General features: G+C 49.9%; 1 protein-coding gene across 2 annotated transcripts in view; it reads left to right on the top strand.

Moving 5' to 3' along the window:
- RAB22A (RAB22A, member RAS oncogene family) overlaps nucleotides 1-23,667 on the top strand; it is a 43,697-nt gene that overhangs the window by 8,785 nt on the left and 11,245 nt on the right. For both annotated transcript variants that reach the window (XM_049776370.1, XM_049776368.1), the window contains exon 3: nucleotides 20,618-20,699. In XM_049776370.1, coding sequence (XP_049632327.1) covers nucleotides 20,618-20,699 — 82 coding nt within the window. The remainder of the gene's footprint in view (nucleotides 1-20,617; nucleotides 20,700-23,667) is intronic.

The raw sequence follows: 23,667 nt of genomic DNA, 5'->3' as shown, positions 1-23,667 counted from the left end.
AGGCTCGAACATCATACAAAGTGCTAAGGATTAAACTTGGGTTGCTCTTGGGCAGGGCAAGCACTCTACTCACTGGACAATCTCTCTGGCCCCAAATTCTGTTCATCAACTTAATGAAGAAAAGAAAATCCTTTCCATGAGCACAAGTTCTGGGTACACGGGTGAGGTCTCTGGTTCCTCCTGGCCTGTTAGATCCCCTCAAGGCTGCCTCAACCGTGACGGACTTGAGCTGCTAATGTGGCCTGCCTCAGTGCAGTACTGCCAACTCTGCCAAAACCGCCAGTTCTGACCCCCTTCCTGGGTCTGCCCTAGGAGGCACCCACTGCTGAGTATTGTTTCTGAGAGGCTGGACTTAGCCTCCCCTCTCCTTCTCCCTGCTCCCTTCTCCCTCTCTCCACAGAAGTGGGAGCGCTGTTACCGCACTCAGAATACAGTTTCTGCAGCCTTGCTATCGGGCTTCCTGGCCACCTCTGGCATTTGTTTGCTCTGTGGCCTTGGGTAAATGATTTAACCTCAGTGCTACTCAATTTGCACATTTGGGATTACTATTATATTGCATCTAATTACAGAGTTGTGAAAATCGAGTTAAAATACATAAAAATTACTTAGAATGGCCCTGGGCAATTAGTAAACATTTGCTATTTCTTACCAGTGGTTTTTTTTTTTTTTTTTTTTTTTTTTTTTGTAAACTTATAGCGCTATCTCTTAAAATTCTGTATAAATAGAATTGTGCTGTATACATAGTATTTTGTGCTTTCCCCTTTCCCTGGAACACACACAGTGTTTCCTTCACTGAGGAGGACTGCCGGGCCACAATGGATTCTCTGTGGTATGGTTGGATGTTGTGGGTTTTTTTGTTTTTTTGTTTGAAGCTCTCGAGAATTATTCTGCTGGGACTAAAGAGAGATAATGCAGAGGGTAAAGGCATTTTGCCTCGCATGCAGCTGACTCCAGTTTCGCCCCTGCCACTGTGGGGCAGGGAGATATAGGACAGCAGGTAAGGCGCTTGCCTTGTACTCGGCATCCCCGGCATCCCACTTGGTCTCCCGAAGGGCACAAGTGTCTTCTTGGCCTTTCATAATGGCCAACCTGTTTCTCTGCAGCAGGGCGTGGGGTTGCCTGTTGAACCTTGTTCTTGGGCGCTGGTGAGGGAGTACAGGCTGACCTGGGTTCCATCCCCAGTACCCCATAGAAATTACCACGCACTGATCTCTTGAACACAGAATCAGGAGGAAATTCTGAGTGTTGTTGGTTGTCACCTCCCTACCACAAATATTCAAATTGCAGGGCCAGAGCGATAGCCGATAGTGCAGTGGTAGGTAGGGCATTTGTCTTGCACGTGGCCAACCTGGGGCGAACCCGGGTTTGATTCCTGGCATCCCATGTGGTCCCCAGGAATGATTTCTTTTTTTTTTTTTTTTTTTTTTTTTGGTTTTTGGGCCACACCCGGCGATGCTCAGGGGTTCCTCCTGGCTGTCTGCTCAGAAATAGCTCCTGGCAGGCACGGGGGACCGTATGGGACACCGGGATTCCAACCAACCACCTTTGGTCCTGGATCGGCTGCTTGCAAGGCAAACGCCGCTGTGCTATCTCTCCGGGCCCCAGGAATGATTTCTGAGTGCAAAGCTAGGAATAACCCCTGAGTGCTGCTGGGTCTGACCCCCTCAAAAAAACAAAACAAAACAAAATTCAAATTGGCTGGAAAGATAGGAAAAATAGAGAGTTGGCCTTGTACACGGTTGATCTCCAGCACCCTATTTAGCCCTCTGAGCCCCACCAGAAGTGATGCCTGATGACCGAGCCAGAAGGAAGCCCTGAAAAGTAGCAGGTGTGACCGCTGGCCCTCCTCCCCTCATAAGAACCCCCACAAAATCTTTACTTGTGTTGGATGCACAGTCATATTCTTCTTGATAGGTGGACATTTTGTTTATATTCTGCTAGTCATAGTTGGTTCTAGATTTTCTTCCTTTGTGACTAACCTCTCTAAAAAGCCCTCTCTTTTTAAAGGAATAGTTATGCTACATTTAAGAGGAGGTGTAGGGGATTTGGGCCACACCAGGAGATACTCTAGGGCAGGGGTCTCCAACTCGTGGCCCACGGGCCGATTGCGGCCCTCTGTACAACATTTTGTGGCCCTGTCCTAGAGGAATCTTGTTTTGTTTTGTTTTAGTTGTTTGGGTCACACCCCCCAATGTTCAAGGCTTACTACTGACTTTGCACTCAAGGATCACCCCCCCCCCCGACTTTGCCTCCTGCGGCCCCCAGGTAAATTGAGTTTGAGACCCCTGCTCTAGGGTATTTCCTGGCTCTGCACTCAAACGTTTCTGCTGGCAGTGCTCAGGGGACTGTGTGGGATGCTGGAGATTGAACCCCGGCCGGCTGCATGCAAGGCAAGCGCCCTACTTGCTGTATTATTGCTCTGGCTGCAATAGCTGTTAGTTTTGCATGAGTCCCTTTGCTCTGACTTTCCTGTATGGTTCATGCTTTTTATCGCCTGCTGAAGAAACTTGGATTAACCAGAGTCATAAAGATAATCTCTCTTTATTGTACAGTGATTTTGTTTGGCTTCTTCGACTGAGATTTAAAGCTTCCCTGGCCATAATTTCGGTCTGAGGTCTGAGCTAGAGATTAAGTTGTGGCCGTGTGTGTTTGTTTCCATGAATTCCAGCAGGCTTGTCGGACCGTCCTGGGCCCCGTGTTAGGATGGCCACAACCCCCTCCCCCCCCAGATCACTGCCATTAGTGCCGTAAATGGAATGTTCATATTTACAAGGCCTTGCTATGTGCCTCGCAGATACCTTATTTTTTCGCTCCTTGAGACGAAACCGACCATAAGACATACACCTAGATTTTAGATGAGGAAAACAAGAAAAAAAAATATTCTAAAGCAAATGCTGTACTAAAATATTTAATAAACTATAACAATAATATTTCAACCATGTTAAGTGAGTGGCAGTCAATGTGACATTAAGAATCATGATGATGGTCTCTCCTCCCCTGCATTCAGGCTTCAGCTCCAGGCGGCATTTGCTCCATAAGAGGCACAGACCTTTCCCTCCATCTTGCGGGTGGAGGGGAGTGCCTCTGATAGAGTGCAAAATACGGCACTTGATTCGCCTTTTGCTCTCGATAGACTTCCTGAATTATTGCTCACTCGGTCTGTACTCCTTCCTTACATTCCCTTTGACTTGCCTCTTTCCATTTCCCAAGTAGGTGGCCTCTCGGACTTGGTTGAGAAGTAACTAGAACAAACATCCTGGTCTTCTTCCCAGACAGGAGGGATGCTCACGGGTTTGGATCTTTTTTGCCGGTGGCTGACCTCAGAGGTCCCCTCTTCTGGGGCAGGACAGGGAAGCACAGGGATCAGAGTGCTAGCCAGTTTTTGACTCCAGCACTACTGGGAATCCCTCGATCCCAGAGCCAGGAGCAGCCGGTTGGCAGCTGTGGTGAGGACTGGAGTGCGGGGTCCACCAGCCTGTGTGTGCTGGGTCACGCTCGTGAGTGGGCTGTGGTGTGGAGCCACCAGGCTGCAGTCAGGACCCGTGGTGGCACCATCCACAGCAGGTCTGACTGGCCTGGCTCCTGGCTCTGCAAGGTCCCTGGAACTCGCCTCCAGGTCCACCCAAGCACTGTGCTGGAGTAGCATCTGAGCATCACCAAGTGTGACTCAAAGACACATAATAAAAGAGGTATTTTATTAATTCTTATCAGTTGGATTCTCTCAGTTGGATTTTTTTCAACTGAACACATTTTCCTTTTTCAGTCTGAAATTATGATCGGGGCCAGAGAAATAGTGCAGAGGGTAAGGTGCCAGCACCCCGTATCATCCCCCGAGCTAGCCAGGACAGATGCCTGAGCACTGGGTCAAGAGTAAGCCCTGATGGGGCCGGAGAGATAGCATGGAGTTAAGGTGTTTGCCTTGCATGCAGAAGGACGGTGGCTCGAATCCCAGCATCCCATATGGTCCCTGAGCCTGCCAGGAGCGATTTCTGAATGTAGAGCCAGGAGTAACCCCTGAGTGCTGCCAGGTGTGACCCCCCCTCAAAAAAAAGAGTAAGCCCTGAGCACTGCCGAGTGTGGCTCATTGCCCCCTCCCCAGTAGTCACTGTTGAGTCAAGTATTGAAGCACTGTTAACAATCCTAAGATAAATTACACTTGGTGATTATGCATTTTTTACTACGTTATTGGATTAGTCTGATCAAATGTTGCTGAAATCTTTCCCTCTGTGCTCATGTGGTTTTCTTTCATCTCTTCCTCGAGGGCTGGAGTCAAGGCCTCATTAAACCAGCGGGAAAGTGCTCCCTCTTCTCCTGTTTTAGAAGCTGATACAGAATTGGCATTCTCTGCTTCTTCAAGGTGTAATGTAGCTCACAGATGAAGCCATCGGAGCTAGAAATTTTCATAGAAAAACGGCAACTACAGGTTCACTTGCTCCAATTGGCCCCCCCCCCCCCAATCTTCCCTTCATGAACACACTTTGGTAGCTGGAGTCTCTCAAGAAGGAGACACACCTGTTTGCACCAAGTTTTCTGGACCCAGTGACAGTGACAGTGATTGGGGGAGGGCTTATACAGGAGACCCCTAGTAAATCCCGGTGCCTCAAATCAAATAGAAGAAGAGCAGGACCCTAGAGTCAGAGGACAGCAGGCAGGGTGCTTATTTTGCAGGCCCACTTCCCAGGTTGGGCTCAGATACCTCATGTGGTTGGTTCCTTGAGCCCACAAGGAATAAGCCCTAAGCACTGCTGAGTGTCGCCCAAAACAAACATTCATAAGAATAAAGTAGTACCTGTGTTTGCCTATTATCATTTTTGTTGTTGTTGTCGTTGTTGTTGTTTTTGGGCCACATCGGGCGTCACTCAGGGGTTCCTCTTGGCTCTGCGCTCAGAAATCACTCCCCTGGCAAGCTCAGGGGACCATATGGGACACTGGGGATTGAACCTGGGTCTGTCCCCGGGTCAGCCATGTGCAAGGCAAATGCCCTAATGCTGTGTCATTGCTCCGATCCTGCCTATTATCATCTAGTATCTTGGAAGATCTTTCCTGCTTCTGTATGTCATTTTTTTTTTTACCTATTCTGAGGGTCATAAATTTTCCATTTTTTGTTTCATTCACATATATTGTTTTAATTTTTTCTTTGTACTTTATCCCGCCCCCCCCCCCCCCCCCCCCCCGCTCTCGCTTATTTTGGCTCGATCTCTCTGTTTTAATTTTTTAAATTATTCAAGGCGTCAGTTTAGGAGATACATTTTTCCCCCGGAAAATGTGTCAGACTGGTTTTGGTCCCATCTCATGGTCGGAAAACATAGACATCATCACTGCAACCCTCTCACATGGCACCACATTCTCTCACCTGCCTTCCACTTGGCACATGGCTGCAAGGAGGGGCTGCTTCCACCCTGGCCCAGCTCTAGGGTGCTGCTGCCTGTCCCCCTGACCAGTCCCTCATCTGCAGCCACACGGGAAGTGTCTGATATCCAGCCCTCATGAAGGATTTTCTTGTTTCTGTCTTGCCCCAAATCCCTTTGTGCCTCCCTGAACACGATGCCCCTCAACACGATGTGCCCAGAGGCGCCGCTGTTATTTTGCCTCCTGGCTCGGCCTCTGTGCCATCCAGACCTCCCCCTCGCTCCGGGCACCTGGACTGATTCCGCTCATCTTGCTGAGGGCTCTTTCAAGCTCTTTGTTGCCTAGCATTTGCCCATTTCTCCCCCCTCCATTTAGAATTGACCAGTTTATTTTCAATGCCAGAACGAGTTCCTTGTAAACAACATGATGGATCCTGCTTTTCTCTCTAATCTCACCGTTTCTACACTGTTCAAAACCAGTTACTGGTAAACACGTGTGGCTTTAGTTAAAAGTAAGTTAAAATTTAATATCCAGTTCCTCGGTCTCACTAGCCTCCTTTCAGAACTCAGAGAAAGTTCTGTGACCTAGTATTGGCACTTGGCATTTTTATTTAGTGGAACCATCGGTGTTGTTCAGTTTAAAGCTAGCCTCTGCATCACTCCCTTTTTCTTTTGTGCCCCTGTTCATGGTTCTGTGTTCTATCTTCACCGTTAGCTCATCAGCTGGCTCTTGGTACTTTCAGCAGTTCTACCACAATTTACCTCCTTATCTGACTACTTTGGAATGTTTTCCTTCTGCATCTTTTAAAACTGACAGCCTAACCCCAGTGACCTCTGAGGGGCCGCCTGTCTGTTTTCCTACTCTCCCTGTTCAGTCTCACAGTGTCCTGGGCCTCTAATCCCCATGTCCCTGTATCAGCATGCAGGACGTTAAGCCTCCACATTTTTCTCCAAGGCATCTGGACTATGCTTGGCATGCTCTATAGTCGTAGCTCTCCATTTTTTAAATTAATATTCTTTAGGGTTCATACCCAGCTGTACTTGGGGCTGACTGCTGGCTCTCTGCCCAGGGATCACACTCCTGGTGGGACTCAGTGGCCTTTTGGGGTTCCAGGGGTGGGGATGAACCCCGGTCGGGTATACGAAAGGCAAGTTTCGTGGCTGCTGTCACATCTTGTCATTCTGTACCTACCAGCACCCTAATTCATACTGCAGTACTTGTCAGCCTTCCATTGACTCTCGAGGTCAGTGGGATTTTTCTGATCTGGAATCTCTGCTATTACAAATGTAGCTTTCTTCGGTAATTATTTTCTTTCTGCTTTTTTCTATTTCTCGTGGGCTTGCACACCTATGATTAATTTTTTTTCCTCCAGATTTTGGAGTGTGGCATTCAGTGCAGTTTTATGCATTACTTTTAGAATATTTTCATTTCCGTTGATTAAGTAAGCTTTTCCTTTTTTATTACCTATTTGAATAAATCAAGCTCAGTGTCCAGTTCGTACTGAAGAGAGTGTGATGTGAGTGTTCTTAATCTTATTCTCCTCTCAGGGGAAGCGTCACCATCACGACAGTCCCGGTCTCTTACCACTTGATCAAGTGTTCTTTGCATTTGCGGGGATTGTTTTACAAGTATTAGATTTATCAAAATCTTTTTCTGCTACATTTGTTGGGTCAGTCACATAAATGTCTCTTTCTTTTCTTTATTTGGTAAATTACATGGTTGAAGTTTTATTTACATTCTTGGACTAAATTAATAAATCAACTTAGGTTGTGTTGTGATTTTGATTTTTTTATTGGCTTTAGTTTGCTTTTGTTTTATTTATTTTTAAAGTGAAATTGTCATGTAATACCTTTTTGATAATATGCCTGTTAGATGTGATCGTCAGATTGATGTGTGACTTAAAAATAATTGGGAAGGAATAATTCTATGGAGGTTTTTCTATAAAATTGCTCCTGATTTCTCCCCAGGTGATGAGTAACACCCATCACTGATGTCATCTGAGTTATGAGTTGGAAGAGTCCCTGTCTTCATAATTGTTAATTCATTCATATTTCAATTTATTTGTCCATACTTATTAGGCTGGATTTTGTGAGTTCTTTTAAAGTTTTTCTCCTAAACTTCTAAATTATTGGCCTAAAGATGTTAAAATTCAAGCTGGTAGGGCCTTTTCTTTTCACAGCAACTTGACTTCTTTTCTGTTTGGCTGGTTTTGATTTTTGTTTTTTTGAGGGGGGCACACCTGGCAGTGCTCAGGGGTTACTCCTGGCTCTGCACTCTGAAGCACTTCTGTCAGTGCTCAAAAGACCATAGGGGATGGATGCCTGGGATCAAACTTGTGTCAGCCATGTGCCGCCCTCCCTTCTGTACTGTCACTCCAACCCACAACCTGACTTCTATCCCCAGCATTACATAAACCCCCTGACCCCTGAGCACAAAGCCAAGAGAAAACCCTTAGCTCCTCCAGGTATGACTCAAAAACCCATAAGGAGTTAATGTTCTACTCTGGTTGCCCTGTTCACATATCTGACCAAGGGTTTGGCTTTGACCAAGTAATAGGAGATCTGCTCTCTTCTCTGCCCCTCTCTATCTCCGTGTTTCTGCCTTGTTCTGTGTTCGGTTTTTGTCTCTGTCTTATTGAGACTCGGGACTGCATTACTGGGGTCAGTGCCTCATCTTTGCCCTGTACTCCTGTCCTGAAATTTGAAAAACCTTGTTGGTGTGACTCAGTAGTTCCAGGATTCAAGACCCAACATTCAGAAAGCAAAACTGCTTAACCGGGGCTTTGGGCTGGATCCTCTACATTTCTTCCCTATCATAGTTTCAATATTATCATTCACATTCATTTCAAAATATTTCCCGATTTCTATGAGATTTCATCTTTGATCCGAGTGTCATTTAGCTGAATATTTGATCCGTGGCTTTGAGATGGATTTCTCAATTTCTAAATATAGAGAAAGTGTCTAGTTAACTCACTATAAATGGTTGCTGGAATAATTGAGGCGTGAGAACATTTTTTATTTTTTGAATAATTTGTATAATAGTTTGAAACCATCTATTTTGCTGTGTGGATTTTGGTGACGGCTCTATATGTATTGAGGAATATACACTGCAGCTATTGTATTTTTATAGAGAGCTAGGTTCATTATTATTCATCATGTTCATTCTTTTTTTCTTTTTTTTCCCTGCTATTCTTGCTGGGTTTGGGGGCCGCTTGAATCCATTAGTTCCTAAAGGGTTAAGATCTCCCGCTGCGGTTGATATTGGCCTATTTGGCCTTTTCATCTGTTCCTTTTACCTTCTCTATTTTGCAGCTGCCTGATACAGCTGAATCCTCTCTCTCGCTGATAATGCGAGCCTCCTGCCATTCTGAACTGTTCTCTGCAGTTCCAGGAAGGCCTTTTGCCTCGAGGTCAGATTCATCTGCTGCTAATAAAGTGATCTGATTTTCCTAGTCTGGTGTTTTCATGGGCCTCTTCTTCTCTCATTTGGTTTTATTAACCTCTGTCTCTTTCTATTTTAGGTAAGCAGCTGCTGATGTGATTTTGATCAAGTATGTTCTGTGTAACCCTCCTCCTAATCAAGACTCAGAAATTCCCGCTCCCCGCCACCCCCCACCCCCAGAAAGTTCCTTCCAGTCCCACACACCCTTGTATCCAGTTTCCCGTGTCCCTACTCCGGGGAAATAAGGGTTTATTCGCCACAGCCGCCTCAGGTTCATGCAGGAGCAGTGTTGGTGTCTGTGCATCTTGGGGGCCCGGTGCTCGGTTACCCCTTTGAGAGTCGCTTCTGCGAAGAGCACACGCTTCTCTCCCCCGCACCTGCCGTGGGCAGCCAGATCGTTTTTTGGGGCCTGGAGGGGGGGCAGTGATGAATCTGGAGCGCGTCGAAGCCTCGGTGGGCTTAGACTCCGCTTTCCTCTGGGTAGACAGAAGTGAGTAGGATTTCGAGTTGCTTGGGGAAGTGTAACTTAATCTCACACGGGCCTGGATGAATTGAGGCTTTAGCTTCTCTCTGAACAGGCGGCTGTCTGTGTTTTCACTCACGATGACATTTTGCGGCACAGAATGACAACTCACTGGCCCTCCTGCCTCTGCTCTTTGTTCCCCTGTTTGTTCTGCTGAGAGCCTGGGACACCCCCTTTTTGCCCCCCTAGGAGGGTGGTTGGTGCAGCCGGGCTGCACACCCCCTGACCACCACTGACCAGGAGGCCAGAATTCACTCCCCAAGAAATCCCACGCCTGGGTTTGATCTCCGCAACAGCCCCCCAAAGGAGGAGGGGGGGATTAAGAGCAAAGGGGAAAAAAAAGAACGAAATGAATTTATTTTTTTCTTAACACATATTTCCCTTGTTCTTCCTTCCTTGGCTAAGAATTAAGTTTTCATCCAATATCATTCCCCTTCAGATCAAGGACCTTTGTCAAGCGCTCTGTGGCATTGTCAATATTAAGGGCTTTAAAAAAAAATCTTGTTTTATTTCTGGGCCACACTCAGCAATGCTCAGGGGGACCGCATGGCAGGCCGGGGATCGAATCCAGGTTGGCAATTTGTGCAAGTAAGCCAAGTGCTGCCACTCTGGTCCTGCCCCGTATTATGGGCCTTTGGTGACAGATTCTCATGTTCCTTTCTGAAAATGCTTGCCCTACTAAACCTTTTTGCTGGATAAAGATTTCAGGAGTAAGTTTTGTCTTGCCATTTTTTTTTCCTTTCTGTGGTACACCATAATTTGATCTTTGTCCATGTGGCAAACTGGAGGGACAACATCCCATTTTATTCTCCTTGGGATTGTCCCTTGGAAGCTCTGTTCTCACACAATGGACCCTTGTTAACTATAGTCTCAGGTTGTGACTCCCCGGGAGAAGGGGCCAGGGGCTGGGCTTCCAATAAACAAATTCAGACCCTGGCCATCACAGACCTGAGCTCTTGTGGCAGCATTGTCAATGGATCATCCTGCTGTAATTTGGCCTCCCGGCTCTCTGCGGCAGGGCCCTTCAGCTCCCTTAACATTTCCCCCTAAATGTGATTCATCGTTTGCTCCGTGGCTGCTTCTGGTCTTTATCTTTGGCGATCAGCAATTTACTGTAATCTTCTTGATGAGTAATATCCTTAGTTCACTGAGTTTCGTGGATCAGAAAAATCTGATTATTTGAGAGAGTCTCCGTCATTCTTTTTGGAAGCACTTTTTTTTTTTCTTTTCCTACACTGTCTTCTTGCTCTGCTGTTGATAACTCAGTGTTGAATTGTTAGTTATTTTAGAAATGGCTGAAACCCAAGCGTGGTGGTCTCCCTGGCCTCTTCTCTCGTGTCACAGAAGCACTGCTGAGGATTTCTATCCTGCTACTTCCCAGCACCGTAACATGGTCTTACATTGTCACGCACTATTCTTCATGCTGTTTGTTCATGACACCCCACTTTTATTTAGAATAGCTTCTTCCTGGGCTGGAGATGGGGCTCAGCAGTACACCGGCCACTCGTCTTGCCTGTGGACCATCATTGCTTCCCCAAAACAATAATGATAAGAAACCGTTGACTCCTTCGAGAGCTCTCTGTACCCGCTGATGTGGCGCCATAGGGCCCAGCACAGGTGTCTGTGTGTTCCCACTCTTAACCTGGTGCCCCATTTCCTGGGATTTCCAGGTTCATCTTGTATTGTATTCTGGACACTGCAGATGAGGGAACTTGGGTTTTTGATTCTCTCTACCTGCCCAGGAGTGCCGAGTTGCTCAGGGACAGCTCAGGGACAGATTTTTGAATTTGCAGTGCCTGCTGCCAATCAAGTCCTGTTCAGGGGAGAGAAATCATCTTCACTTCCCAGTCATGGCCTGTCTGGATCCACACCCATAGAGCTCACTGGGCCCCTGTCACGAGATCGATTCTAATCTCCTGCTCTTGGGTCAGAGGCGCAGTCCCACAGTAGCTGTCCTACTGGGACCCACAGCTCACTCGTTGGCATGGTTGGCAGCAGCCTGTCTAGGCTCTGTCTTCCTCTCGGGGGAAACTGTGGTAACTGCCCTTTGCAAGCACAGCTTTGAGCCAGCTGTGGGTCTGAGGTTGAGTGTGGATCCCCATTGCCCCCTTTCCTAATCCCCTGGGGAACCCTGGACTTCATTCCCCACTGTCAGCCGCTTCCACCATTCCCAGACTTGGGGCCCCCAACTCCCAGGTTTCTGCTTGAGTACTGAGTTTGCTCGCAATTTAATTACTGTTATGTTTACGTGGAGACCTGCAATTTTCCACGTTGCCGTGCCTTTCTTTTCCCTCCCTGTTCTTTGGGACTGAACGCCGTTTGGTTTTGTCGCTAATGCTATGTTCCCTTCGTTATTATCCTGGTAATTACATATTCTCATATTATTCTTGAAGTGTTTGCTCTGGAAAGCATGGAGTCTCGTGTGAGTCGTGCTGTCTTCGCATTATGCGGCTCAGGGAATCGCATACCCCGGCTGTAGGCTTCCCGCCTCTGTAGTCTCCTGTTTGAATTCTCAAGCTCAGCCGAAAGGTTGGCCTGGAGCTGCTGCTGCTCTCCTGGCACTTCCTCCCGGTGCTGACTTTGCCCAGTGCCTCTCGTCCCATCTGTCTGTGTTTCTGCTTTGCTGCGGGGGCTCCTTCCTTCTTTCTGAAAAGCGCCCTTTGGCATCCTCTTTAATAGACTCTTCGAGAGCCTAGTTACCTTACTTGCTTTTCTATATTGCTTTTCTATTTTTGCAGTGCAGGAAATCAGACTCACACTCAAGCACTCACCCCTGCCCAAGTCTTGTTCTTTTTTTTTTTTTAATTGATCTCTTAGTTACTTGCAATAAACTGTGTAGGAAGGTGAATTTTTCACCTTGTGTTTGTTCAAGCCCTGTCATGAAATTCAGGCCCCCTGGCCTTGCATGTGGCTGACCACAGTTCAGCAGAACCGGAAGAAGCATCTCATGTCTACAAGGGGCCAGCATCCCTGCTCATTGCCTGCCTATCCCTGTTCCTCATGAGGTCTCCACTCGGCAGGGACAGGGTCTGCTCACTGATACCCAGCTTGTCTCCTCAGATTCTCAGCTGCCAGCATCTCAAAGACTCAGAGTAGCCACATTGCTGTCCAGTGAGGCTCTAGAGTCAGGCGTGGCCCAGTGATGCCGAGCAACACTGAGGTCAAGCGCATAGCCTATGCCAGGCCTGTCTTGGCCAGGAGTGTCCCAGGCCGCCCAGCACCTCCCAGTTGCACCTGGTCCTCGGGTCTTATCCCACAAGCCCACACCATTGGTTGGCTGAGTTTTGCAGAGGGGTCCCGGATCCCCTGACACAATAATAAGAAGCTGTGGGAACCTGAAGACTGACGTGGAGCTGCAGCTGAGTGAAAGGGGTGTGGGGCACAGGCCATGCAAGACTTCTCTAGTCAGTCAGCATTCATATCAGGAAAAGATGAAATAAAGATATTCTCAGACAAAAGCTGATAGAATTCGCCCCCAGCAGAGTCATATCATAAATACTAAAAGAAGTTTAATGGACACTATTCATTTTTAAGACCAAGATATAAGCTTATCACATATAGTTTAACTTAAGGCAGTGGGAGAGAGGGAGAGAGAGAGACAGAGACAGAGACAGACAGAGACAGACAGAGATAGAGACAGAGACAGAGAGATAGACAGAGACAGAGACAGAGTGAGCACAGTGGGTGGGAGGAACTCACAGATTCAGCTGTCCCTAAGAAATTACTGAAAAACTGGGCACACACAAAGAAGTGTGACAGGGCCAGAGAGGTGGCTCAGTGGAGCACTCATGTTTGAAACTTGCCGCTCACTGATCCAGTCTCCGGCACCTCAGGGTCCCTGAAGCACCACTGAATGTGGGAGAGAAAGAGAAGAGAAGCTTAGCCAGAAATTCAATGTGAGATAAAATAGAGTTCAAAAGAGCGATATCACATGGGCTCACTTGATCTGTGAGATCTCTGGCTACTTCTCAGGAGCATATTAGTCTCGCTAGCACAAACTGCATGCTCACATTAGAGCCGGATATTTTTATGATCAACTTCTGTAGCTATAGTTTAAATTAGCCTCTGGTTATCTGTTCTGTCTCCCAGTTTGCTCCTTGTAGCACTTCCATACACAGTTCTCCCGGCCTCACGAAGCCTGGAAATCTACTGATGATAGATAGGTCTCTCCTGCCCTATCTGGCACACCTCAACTTTCCTCTAATAAGCTTAAAAGTGAAGATTTAGAACATTAATTCCTGAATTACACACACTGTGAAGTCCTTGACTCCAATCCAGAAAAATCCCAAATAGGATTCAATAACTATAAACAAACTACTTCCACTCGTTCTCGGTTATAGTGAACATTTTGCACTGAAGTTTTAGCACTGTCATCTATGTCTGTTTGTCTCCTTCATTACCGTTCCTCTAGAGATCTCTCTCTCTCTCTCTCTCTCTCTCTCTCTCTCTCTCTCTCACACACACACACACACACACACACACATACACACTCTCGGTTAAGTGAACATTTGCACTGAAGTTTTAGCACTGTCATCTATGTCTGTTTGTCTCCTTCATTACCATTCCTCTAGAGATCACACACACACATACACATACACACACACACACACACACACACACACACACACACAGTAGCCAAAAGAACACAGAGGTAGGACCGGAGAAATAGCATGGAGGTAAGGCATTTGCCTTGCATGCAGAAGGACAGTGGTTCGAACCCTGGCATCCAATATGTCCCTTGAGCCTGCCAGGAGAGGTGCTGGGTGTGACCCAGAAAAAAAAAAAACGAACAACAACAACAAAAAGAACACAGGGGGAAGAGCAGAGAGGCAAAGTCCAAATTAGGCGAGTCCATGCCAGCCAGCCATAGAAACATGCACATGAACTCACCGTTTTCTTGGACCCAAGAGTTGTATTTTGTGGGTCCCATGAGGTGCTCTACTGCTCTGTCTACGCAGGCCTGGGCACCGTTCAGACTGTGGGCGCGTCGATGTTGGGGGGCCCCTGCTGCCAGAGATGGGACAGTCGATGCTGGCGGCTGGTCGTGGCCGAATACTGTGGCAGGGCCATTCAGGCAGGCAGTTTTTCTCTTATGAAGGGAAATGTCCCCATTCACCCAGCAATTCCTTCCCACAGAGAAATGAAAAGAGGCGCTTTGGAATGACACGTGGTGCTCATACCAACCTCAGCAGTGATGGTCAAACAGAAACCACCTCAGCGGAAGAATGGGCCACATGGGCCCGAGAGATGGTTCAGTGGGAAGGACTCCTGATTTGCACACACCGACTCTTTTCAGTCCCCAGCACCCCGTAGGGTTCCCTGAGCCCCGCCAGGTGTGACCAACCTCCCTCCCCCCCCCCCCAGCACAGAGCCAGGAATTAGCCCTGAGAATTCCTGGAGGTAGACCCCCAAAACAAGCAAGCCAAACATGAGGCCACATGCTGTGTACAATGGAATACCATACAGCAAGAAGTAGTGGTCTAAGAAATAGTGAAGTAAATTTCAACATGGAACATTAAAGAAGACAGTAGGTATATTGTGATGCCATTTTTATAAACTCCAGGAATCAAAGCTAACCTATGAAGTGCTGGTCAAATAACTTGCTGGAAGCAGAGATGAATGAAGGGAAAGGAGAAATTTCCTGGGTGCAGAGACAGGAAGAACTCCTGAGCACTGCCAGTGTGGCTCAAAAGCCACACAAATCACAAAAGAATGAAGAGGAATGGGATACTTTCCCTGAGGGGACATTCGAGAGTCATAGAAAAAAATGTATTCTACTTTGAGCAATAGTTATACAAACGTAAGAAGCCCAAACTCGTTGCATTGATTTGGGGGGGAAGGGTGCGGTTTTTGGCCACATCTGTGGCACTCAGGGATCAAACCTGGGCCAGTCCCAGATTGGCCTCATGCAAGGCAAACGTCCCACCCACTGCTATTGCTCCAGCCCCAAAACTCATTGGATTGAAAGCATACATTTGTGTGTGTCCTAATAGCACTTGATGAATAAATAGTATGGTGATAAGCTACTCGTGCATGAATAATAGATAAGCTGAGACTATAAAATGCACACAATATTTAAAGTGTTTTGTTATAAACAGCGAAGTATTAAAGTTTATTCTGGGACCGCAGCAGTAACACAGCAGGTGTTTGCCTTCCATGCACCCACCCTAGTACCATCTTCAGCATCCCAAAGGGTCCCTCGAGTACCGCCAGGAATTATCTCTGAGTACAGAATTAGGAGTAACCCCCGAGCATCATTAGGTGCGATGTAAAAATTTTAAAAAATCATTATTTTTTTAATGAATAAACTTAGCTCCTAGATTGCAGGTGAGGGAACAGGGGCAAAGAGAAAGCAAATTAATGGATGATGCTTAGTTGGTAATGAAGCCCTGAGCACCTTAAGTCTGTGCCTCTGACGACTGGCCCTGCCTGTTCTGTGTTCCCCGTCGCTTGGCTGCCTAGACTGGATCCCACAGAAGATCTCCCTGGATCTGACTAGGGATACGGTGATCAGACAGTCTTGGTGGCAGTCAGGATACCCAAAAGACCAAAGCTTTGCATCCTAGAAGAGAGACCGAGAAGATTCCGGGGGAGGAAGCTGGCGGGTACCTGCTCTGTGCCTTTGGGGTAACGAACCGTGTGAGTGTTTTCCCTGTTCAGAAAATTCATGAGCACGGTGGCAGTCTGTATGTGACTGGCGTGACTCATGACACCAGGACTGCGTGCACTGATGGTGCTCGGCTGCCAGGCGTCCCAGAGCCCTCCACCCAGGCCAGGCTGAAGCTCACAGCCATTAGGTCCAGCTCCAGGTCCCCTTGTGTTACCCAGGCCCTGCCTCATCTTTTTTAGTGTAGTTACAGGCTGCTGTCCCCCTTTTTCCTTTTCTCTGACCCCATCCATCCATGCTGCTGGCTTCGCCCGTGTGTGTCCACATGAGTTCTGTCTCCCCTTGCGTGCATGCGTCTCTGGTCTGTCTGGTTCCCCAGGGCCTTGCCTCAGTCCCCAGCTCCAAGTTTGGAGCAGTTTGGGAGTCCTGTTTAAGACAGGAACAGAGTGGTAGTCTCAGGGACATGCTAGGACCAAGTTGTGGCCTCGTTAGCTCTGGGCCCACCTGGACACGAGCCATCGGATTGAGGTGGTCCCAGGAGCCCGGGATGGCTGGCGAGGAGTGTCCTGTAGGAAGTGGTGCTGTTCACTATTTCATGGGAGTGGTTTTTTATTGGTTTTTGAGTCACACCTGGGGCCACTCAGATTACCTCTGGCTCTACGCTCAGAAGTCACTCCTGGCAGGTAAAGGGGACCATATGGGATGCCGAGGCCACACTGCCAGTGGTGCTCGGGAGTTACTCCTGGCTCTGTGCTCAGAAGTCATTTCTGGCAGGCTCAGGTAACCATATGAGATGCTGGGGATTGAACCCGGGTCCATCCAGGTCTGTCCTGTGCAAGGCGAACGCCCAGCCACTGTGCTGTCGCTCCAGCCCCTTATATTGGTCATTCTTGACAAGCTGGAAAAGGCTGCATGGGAAGCAATTTTCTCTTGAGTTTCTAGAATAAAAAAAAATGTGGAAAGTTCTGGAGGATTTGCTTGGGGCAAATCCAGGAATCCAGGGGGCACAATGTCTTGTACTCCTCTGATGGGGGGTGGGCAGTGACTGTTAGTGAACCCCGAGAGGCCAGTGGTTTGAGTGAGGTGAGAGTTTCAGAGAAGGGTTTGGAGGAACGCACACTATCCCCAGGTGATGGCAGATTCTGGAAACTCAGAAAGTTCCCGAGAATAGTGGTAGAATAAGTCCCACGTACACGCTTTCCATAGCCACACCAGCCTTCCTTGATCTTCTTTCAGGTGGCCACCTTGCGTGCCCACTTGGGTAGGCAGGGGAGTGTCTGTGCCTTGGACCCCAATTGCAGAACCAACACCATGCCCAGCACCAGGCAGGAGCTTGGAGCATAGGCATGACGGGCCTTCATCGATTTTTCACTTAGTGGGTGGTTAACCCTCACAAGCATTCTGTTCTGTTCTGGGTTGGCGGCATTCAGAAAGGGGCTTGTCCAGGGAGCCGCCTTGCTCTGGGCCGGCAGGGGCTCGGGCCCACGCAGTACCAGCAGGAGCCAGTCAGCCCCTCGCAGAGCGCGCGGCGTCGTAGGGTGTCATGAAAATGGAGAAGCGCCTGGAAGGCCTCCTGGCTTTCGGAAAATAATGCTAGTAGGGATTTTAGATTAAATAGGTAATAAGATCTGCCGCAGCGAAGTGGCGAGAGATGGTTTAGGAGTGAAAAATAAGGTTATCAGACAAGTAAATGGCAGCCTGGAAAATAAAAATGTGTCCTATGGATAGCAGAGCCCTCGCCTGTATTCTGGAAAGCAAGTTGTCGGTCTCATGCCCGCCTCGTCATTGAACCCGAAGGTACAGGAGTCACCCCGGAGAGCCAGTGGTGGGGAGGGAACGCCAGAATCGCAATGTGCTTCGGGCCTAGTTAAAACTTGAATTCAATTCCCAGGTTGAGGGACAGGTAGATGGAGGTGAAGGAAGGAGAAAGTGCCGATGGTCTTGAGGGTGAGGGGGTGAGGCGCACCCTGGGCCCTCACTCCTACCCTCTTCCTGCCTACGTCCATCACCCCTGCAGTCCTTACCAATATGCTAGGCTTTTCTGTGCCTAGAGTGAGGTTGTCCCCATGCTTGAACACCAAGCAGTTCAGTCTGAGCCACTGGGAGCCACCGAAAGGCATGGTGACTCTGGGGTGGGAGCCACTGGCCTGCATGGAGCACCCAGCATCCGTCTTCATGGGCCGTCACATCAACCAGAAGCAGTCTCAGTCGAGGTCCCCCCATGGCTCCCCCAAGCATGTTCCTGCATAAAGCATGTTCTTGCATAAAGGTGGGGAGCCCAGCCTGAGCCCGGGGACAAGAGGGAAGCGAGAAGTTGTGGAAACAGACGTGACAGTGGGAAGAAAGCAGCCAGGAATGGCAGTCCCTGAGCTGGGAGCACAGGGGGTGGGGGGTGGGGAGGTGCTCACAGATGGGCAGCGGGGCACGTGGGGGGCAGAAACAGGGACAGCTGGAGGATGGGAGGCGCTGAGGGGAGGTCGGTGGCCGGCCATGAAGGGCCCCAGCTGGCGTGCATGCAAATGGGCTCATCCTCAGAGTTTGGAGGGCTGGCTGGGGACCCGGCTCGGGGACCGAGAGCTGTGAAAGTTTTCCCCAACGACAGCGCACCATGCCCCAGCAGAGGGGCAGCTGGACAGGGTGAGCTCTGGCCTTGCCGGTTGCCCGAGGGGCCTCGCCTCTGATTTCCCTGCAGCCATGAGTCAGCCCAGCTCTGTGGGGGAGAAGAGAAGAAAGAGTTCTCAGGGACTTGGGGGGAACAGCCAGGCCAGGAGGGTCCCCGACGGCACCAGCAGTTCAGAGTGATGCTGGTCAGTAGGTGCAGCCCCACAGAGAGGCGAGCTCAGCCGCTAGCCCTGGGTGCATCAAGAGCGGTGGCGGGCTGGGGTGGAGGGTGGCCCAGGGCCAGCGGCAAGGAGTCACCGCCGTTCCTGTCGCCTCTTGGCCAGTAATGGCTGCGCCCAGCTCAAGGGGGAATGGCCGGTGGGTGCTCAGACTCGGGGCGACGGCCGCTCCTCCAATGAAAGTTTGCCTCTCAATTATCGCCTCTCCTGTTCCCCGCGCTTTGCCGGGTTGAAGCATATTTCATCTCTTGTCCTTTGATCGGACAAAATGCATTTGTTGGATGCGCCGGCTCTGATAATAGGCCTCTGTTGGATGCCCGTTGTCACTCTTGAATGCGACACCGGGGCCGTAATGGACAGGGAGCTGAGTTGCGAGCTTTTAGGACTTAATTGCAAGGCCTAAACTAAAACATTTCCCGGAGCTGCCTTGGGATGATAATAATAATAATACCTTGGGCAGGTGTAGTGTTTTACAATTTACAAAGCACTTCCACATACATCCTATCATTTACTCCCCACCATAAACAAGGCTTTTTGAATGCCTCGTTCTTTCCTAAGTGGGAAATCATGTTGCTCGTCCTGATTTAATCACGGTGAGTCACCAGAACTTCTGGATCCGATGCCCGTTTTACAGAGCCCCTTCCACGCAGAAAGCACTTTGCGAAGGATACCAAGAGGTGCGTGTCCTGTAAATAAATATCCCACAGAAAGCACCCAGCCCCCAAATGGGCCCTGGCTCCTTCGCCCGCTTTCTTTCCCCTTCCTCCTCGCAGGCATGGCTCTGGAGACTGTTTGCTAAGCCATAAATTTCCATCCGCACGGCGAGGAATTCATTATCTCTGCTGCTAAGTTTTAAAGCTACCAGAACCTGACACCTTCCTGAGTTTCCTCTCAATTCAGAAAGTCTTCCCATCTATTTTGGTGGTTTGGGGGCCTCACCTGGCAGTGTTCCGAGATAGCCCCCAGTCCAGTGCATAGGGTCATTATAGAACCCAGGCCTCCTCCATCCAAGGCAGCCTCTTGTGCACACTCCGCAGCCCCCGAGTTAATGGGCCTGGTGTGGTGCTCTAGGGGTGTGTCCTGGTTGCTGGCCAGACTGGGGGAGCTGAGGCTTCCTTGCGAGGGAGAAGGTGGAGTGGCCCCAGCTGCCAGGCAGGGCTCCCTGGGACTATCCTTGAGGGTGGATGGGGCATTCAGGGCAGCAGGCCCCTGTGTGTCCACAGCGCTGGGCATAGGTGGGTCTGGTGGTTGCTCACCTGGCCAGGGACTGCCCCTCTGCCGGCGTGCTCACCTCTCCTCTGGCACCTGCAATGTAGTGACTCTGCTTGTGTTGGTTCCTTTTCGGCTCTTTATGACCAGGTGTTGAGATTTTGATTTTTTTTTTTAAGTTTTTAGAAGGGTGGGGCCGGAGAGATAGCATGGAGGTAAGGCGTTTGCCTTTCATGCAGAAGGTCATCGGTTCGAATCCCGGCATCCCATAGGGTCCCCCGTGCCTGCCAGGAGCGATTTCTGAGCCTGGAGCCAGGAGTAACCCCTGAGCACTGCCGGGCGTGACCCAAAAATCACAAAAAAAAAAAAAAAAAGTTTTTAGAAGGGTGGTTTGTGTGTTTTTAGAGGGGTGTTTGTTTGCTTTTAGAGGGGTGAAGCACATCTGTATTTCGCATGGGAGGCTAATGCTGAGACCAGGCATCTCTCTCCTGCTTCCCTTGATTCGGAACTTGGGCACGTTCAGACCCCCAAGGAAGACTCATCCTGAAGATGTTGGGCAGACGGTCTAACTCTTCCTTGTGTCCCCAAGCAGCCGGGACTGGAGTAAACACCACGGGGGCCACTGACCACTCCCATCTCTCGTTCCAGGGCCTCTTTTATGACCAAGACTGTCCAGTACCAGCATGAGCTCCATAAGTTTCTCATCTGGGACACGGCTGGACAGGAACGAGTAAGTAGTCGACCGACCGCTCGCTTCCCCGGTGGCCTGCCCTGCTGAGACCAGTGGAGGGTCACTCACCTCTGTTGCACAGAGACACCCTGCATATTAAAGCACTGTATGACTTTTCAGTGTCTTAAAAGTAAGTGCCGGCGGACAGGCGTGATCAAAATCCTACCCAGAGCACCATGTGGCTGGTGGGAAGAGTCCAGCAAACCTTACTCGTGGCACCTAAGGCTTGAGGCTTCCGCAGAACACCTTCCATTAGGCAATCACTAGTTGCCTCCAGCATGGTGGCCAAACAGAAGTGGGCATCTTTCCCACAAGAGCTGATGGAACCCATGCGTGGGCCAGGGTGCCCAGCGGGCATGGGAGAGAACTGGCAGCCAGAGGCTCTTCTCCCCCCAAGAGACCCCCGTCTGCTCTCCCTGGCAGGGAGTATTCATCGGCTGTGTAATCTGGTTGCCCAACAGGGCCCTCTCTGAGAGATGCCCGGTGCTATCTCAAACTCTCCGAGTGGAGCTCGAGGGGGAAGAACGTGATCTGTCAGAGGCCCTACCTGTCTCCAGTGGCAGCTGGGGGGGGGGGGGGGACACACAAAACAAGCCAGGGTCGCTCTCCTCTGGGGGGAGTTAGCTATTTGGGCCATTTTCAAGTCTGAAGTTTGCGCCACTGAGTTTCTTCACCCTTTTTATTATTGTTATTATTATTATGGTTATTATTATTAATCATCATTATCTTATTTTCCCCATCCCTTGCCCTTGTCTCTTAAATACGGGGCGTCTCGCCTGTGTTGATGTCTCCTCCGTGCTCTGTGTTCAGTGCCCCCCGCCCCCGCTCGCCTGCGCGTCGTGCCTCTCGAATAGAGTGCGGAGGACAATTAGACCTTTGCCCACCCATCCCGCATCTTTCTGAATAGGTCTATAGACGGCCGCCAGGCTGTCCTATTAGCTGGGAACTTGTCGGGCCTCGTCCCACTAATATGTGTACCTTTCACTGAATCGGGCCCAATTACCCTCCCGCGCAGCTGATGATACAGAAAACACACAACATAAAGAATCAGCCCATAATAGGGGATCTCGTCCTGCTTTGAATCCCGAGTTTATCCTGCTCGGCGGTGGGCTGGATAATATCCCTTTTTTCCCTCGGACATAAAAGAAGACAAACACAAGGGCTTATACCTCCCCCTCCCGGCCCCCATAATAGCAGGATGCTGCTCTGTTTCGTAATTAGCTGCTTTTCTCTTCTCTGTGTCCCCACTTCTAATTGATTCCGTGCTGGGAGTCCTTGCTGTGGGCCCGCGGAGCTGCCTGGCCGGGCCTCCAGCACGCCCGCGTTAGCAGGCATGTCGGCATGGTGGGCAGGCAGGCGACAGCCAAGGGCCCGCCATGGCCCCCTGTTGGGCACGGTCTGCCGGCCCACAGCTGGCGCCTGGGGCGAGAATCAATGTCCCAGAGTGTCATGGTGGTTAAGAAAAGCCGCACATCTGCCCGTCACGGCCACTAGAAATGCTTGTGAGGGTCACCTGGGACCGTGTCTGGGAGCTGGTCTGCTGCTGCTTCTTGGCCCCCGCCTTACCGAAAGACCTGCGTGCTCTTATTTCTGCAGGTGCGTTTCCTGAGACAGATATATGATACACACAGACAGACAGACACAGACACACACACACACACACTGTGTGTGTGTTCTCAGACCTGGTCATGGAGGGATCTTTGATGAAACCCGTCTCCCCCCAAACCTGGCTTATCCCTAGTGCCTCTGTGCTCTGGGCTCCTTGGCGTGCTTCCTGCTCCCCTTCTAAAATCTTCTCCCTGCTGCTGTCCCCCCAGCCCTCAAGGGGAGTGTCACAGACATGTTCAGCCTCTCTCTGGCCATTAGCCCTCTGTCCCCAGAAGCCTAGCCTGCTCTGCCTCCTCGGTGCTGTCACGGTCCACGTTCCCCACCCCAGCTCTCTCCCTCTGGCCACCTGCCCTTGCTCATTTCCCTGGGGACCACTGTCCCATCCTAGTTTAGACCCTGAGCTCTGCAGACCTCAGCTGGCGATGGGCTGCCAAGTGCTTGGATCCTGAGCAGCCCAGCCCCTGGGCTTGGAGTCCAGCTCCTCCCTTGCTTGTTCTCTGCTGGGGACAGGACCAGTCCTCCTGACCATCCTCTGAGTCCTGGCTCGTGGCCCCAATGCCAGTGCAGGTGTGGGAATGGCCTCTACTTTGACACAGAGGTTAGGGTAGGGAGAGATTGCTCGCTCGTGGGTGCTCACTCTGCCCTGGGCCTCTTTGTCACTCCGGGCTCCCTACTGAAGGGGGTCTTTCCTTCCCAGTGAAATGAAGTCCCCCCTACAGGGACCCACCATTCAGACAGCCCCTGTTTGACCCGCATAACTGTTGACAGCATGGCCACAGAGCACTTACCTCCCATTCATGAGGCCCTTGCATTAGTTCCATCCCCAAGTGACACTGCCCCCCCCCCCCAAATAATAGGTACCTGATCGCTTTGAGAATAGGGCTGTCCTTCTGATGGTACAACCTCTCATAATTAAGTCAGGAAAAGTGACTTTGGGGGAAGTTCTGAAATGACCCTGAAAGCTTGCAACCCTAACTAAGCAGGGAAGGGCCAGAGCAAGAGGTCAGAGGGAAGGGTATTTGCTGTGGCTTGCTCCAGGCACCCCATATGGCCTCCGAGCACTGCCTCCTTGAGTGATTCCTGAGTGCAGAGACAGGAGTAAGCCCCGAGTGATGCCTTGGGGTGTCCCAGTTAATTAATTGATTGGAAAGAGAGTCCTGCTTTTGGTGCTGAGGAGGTACTGCCGAAGGTCAGCTTGTGGCTGGAGGTCCGAGAGGCCCCGATGAGCCTGTACAAGTCGCCCCCACAAGACTGCGCTGTGCACCCTGTGTTGTTGCATCCCAGCCATCGATCACCTGTCAGGGAGCTTCACCCGGAAGCAGGCGTGAGCTGAGAAATGATCTTCCCTCTTGTCACCTGT

Source organism: Suncus etruscus, chromosome 7, assembly GCF_024139225.1.
Source record: "Suncus etruscus isolate mSunEtr1 chromosome 7, mSunEtr1.pri.cur, whole genome shotgun sequence".
NCBI lineage: Eukaryota > Metazoa > Chordata > Mammalia > Eulipotyphla > Soricidae > Suncus > Suncus etruscus.
The sequence above is the reverse complement of the archived record's forward strand: the minus strand, read 5'-3'. Positions and strand labels throughout refer to the sequence as shown.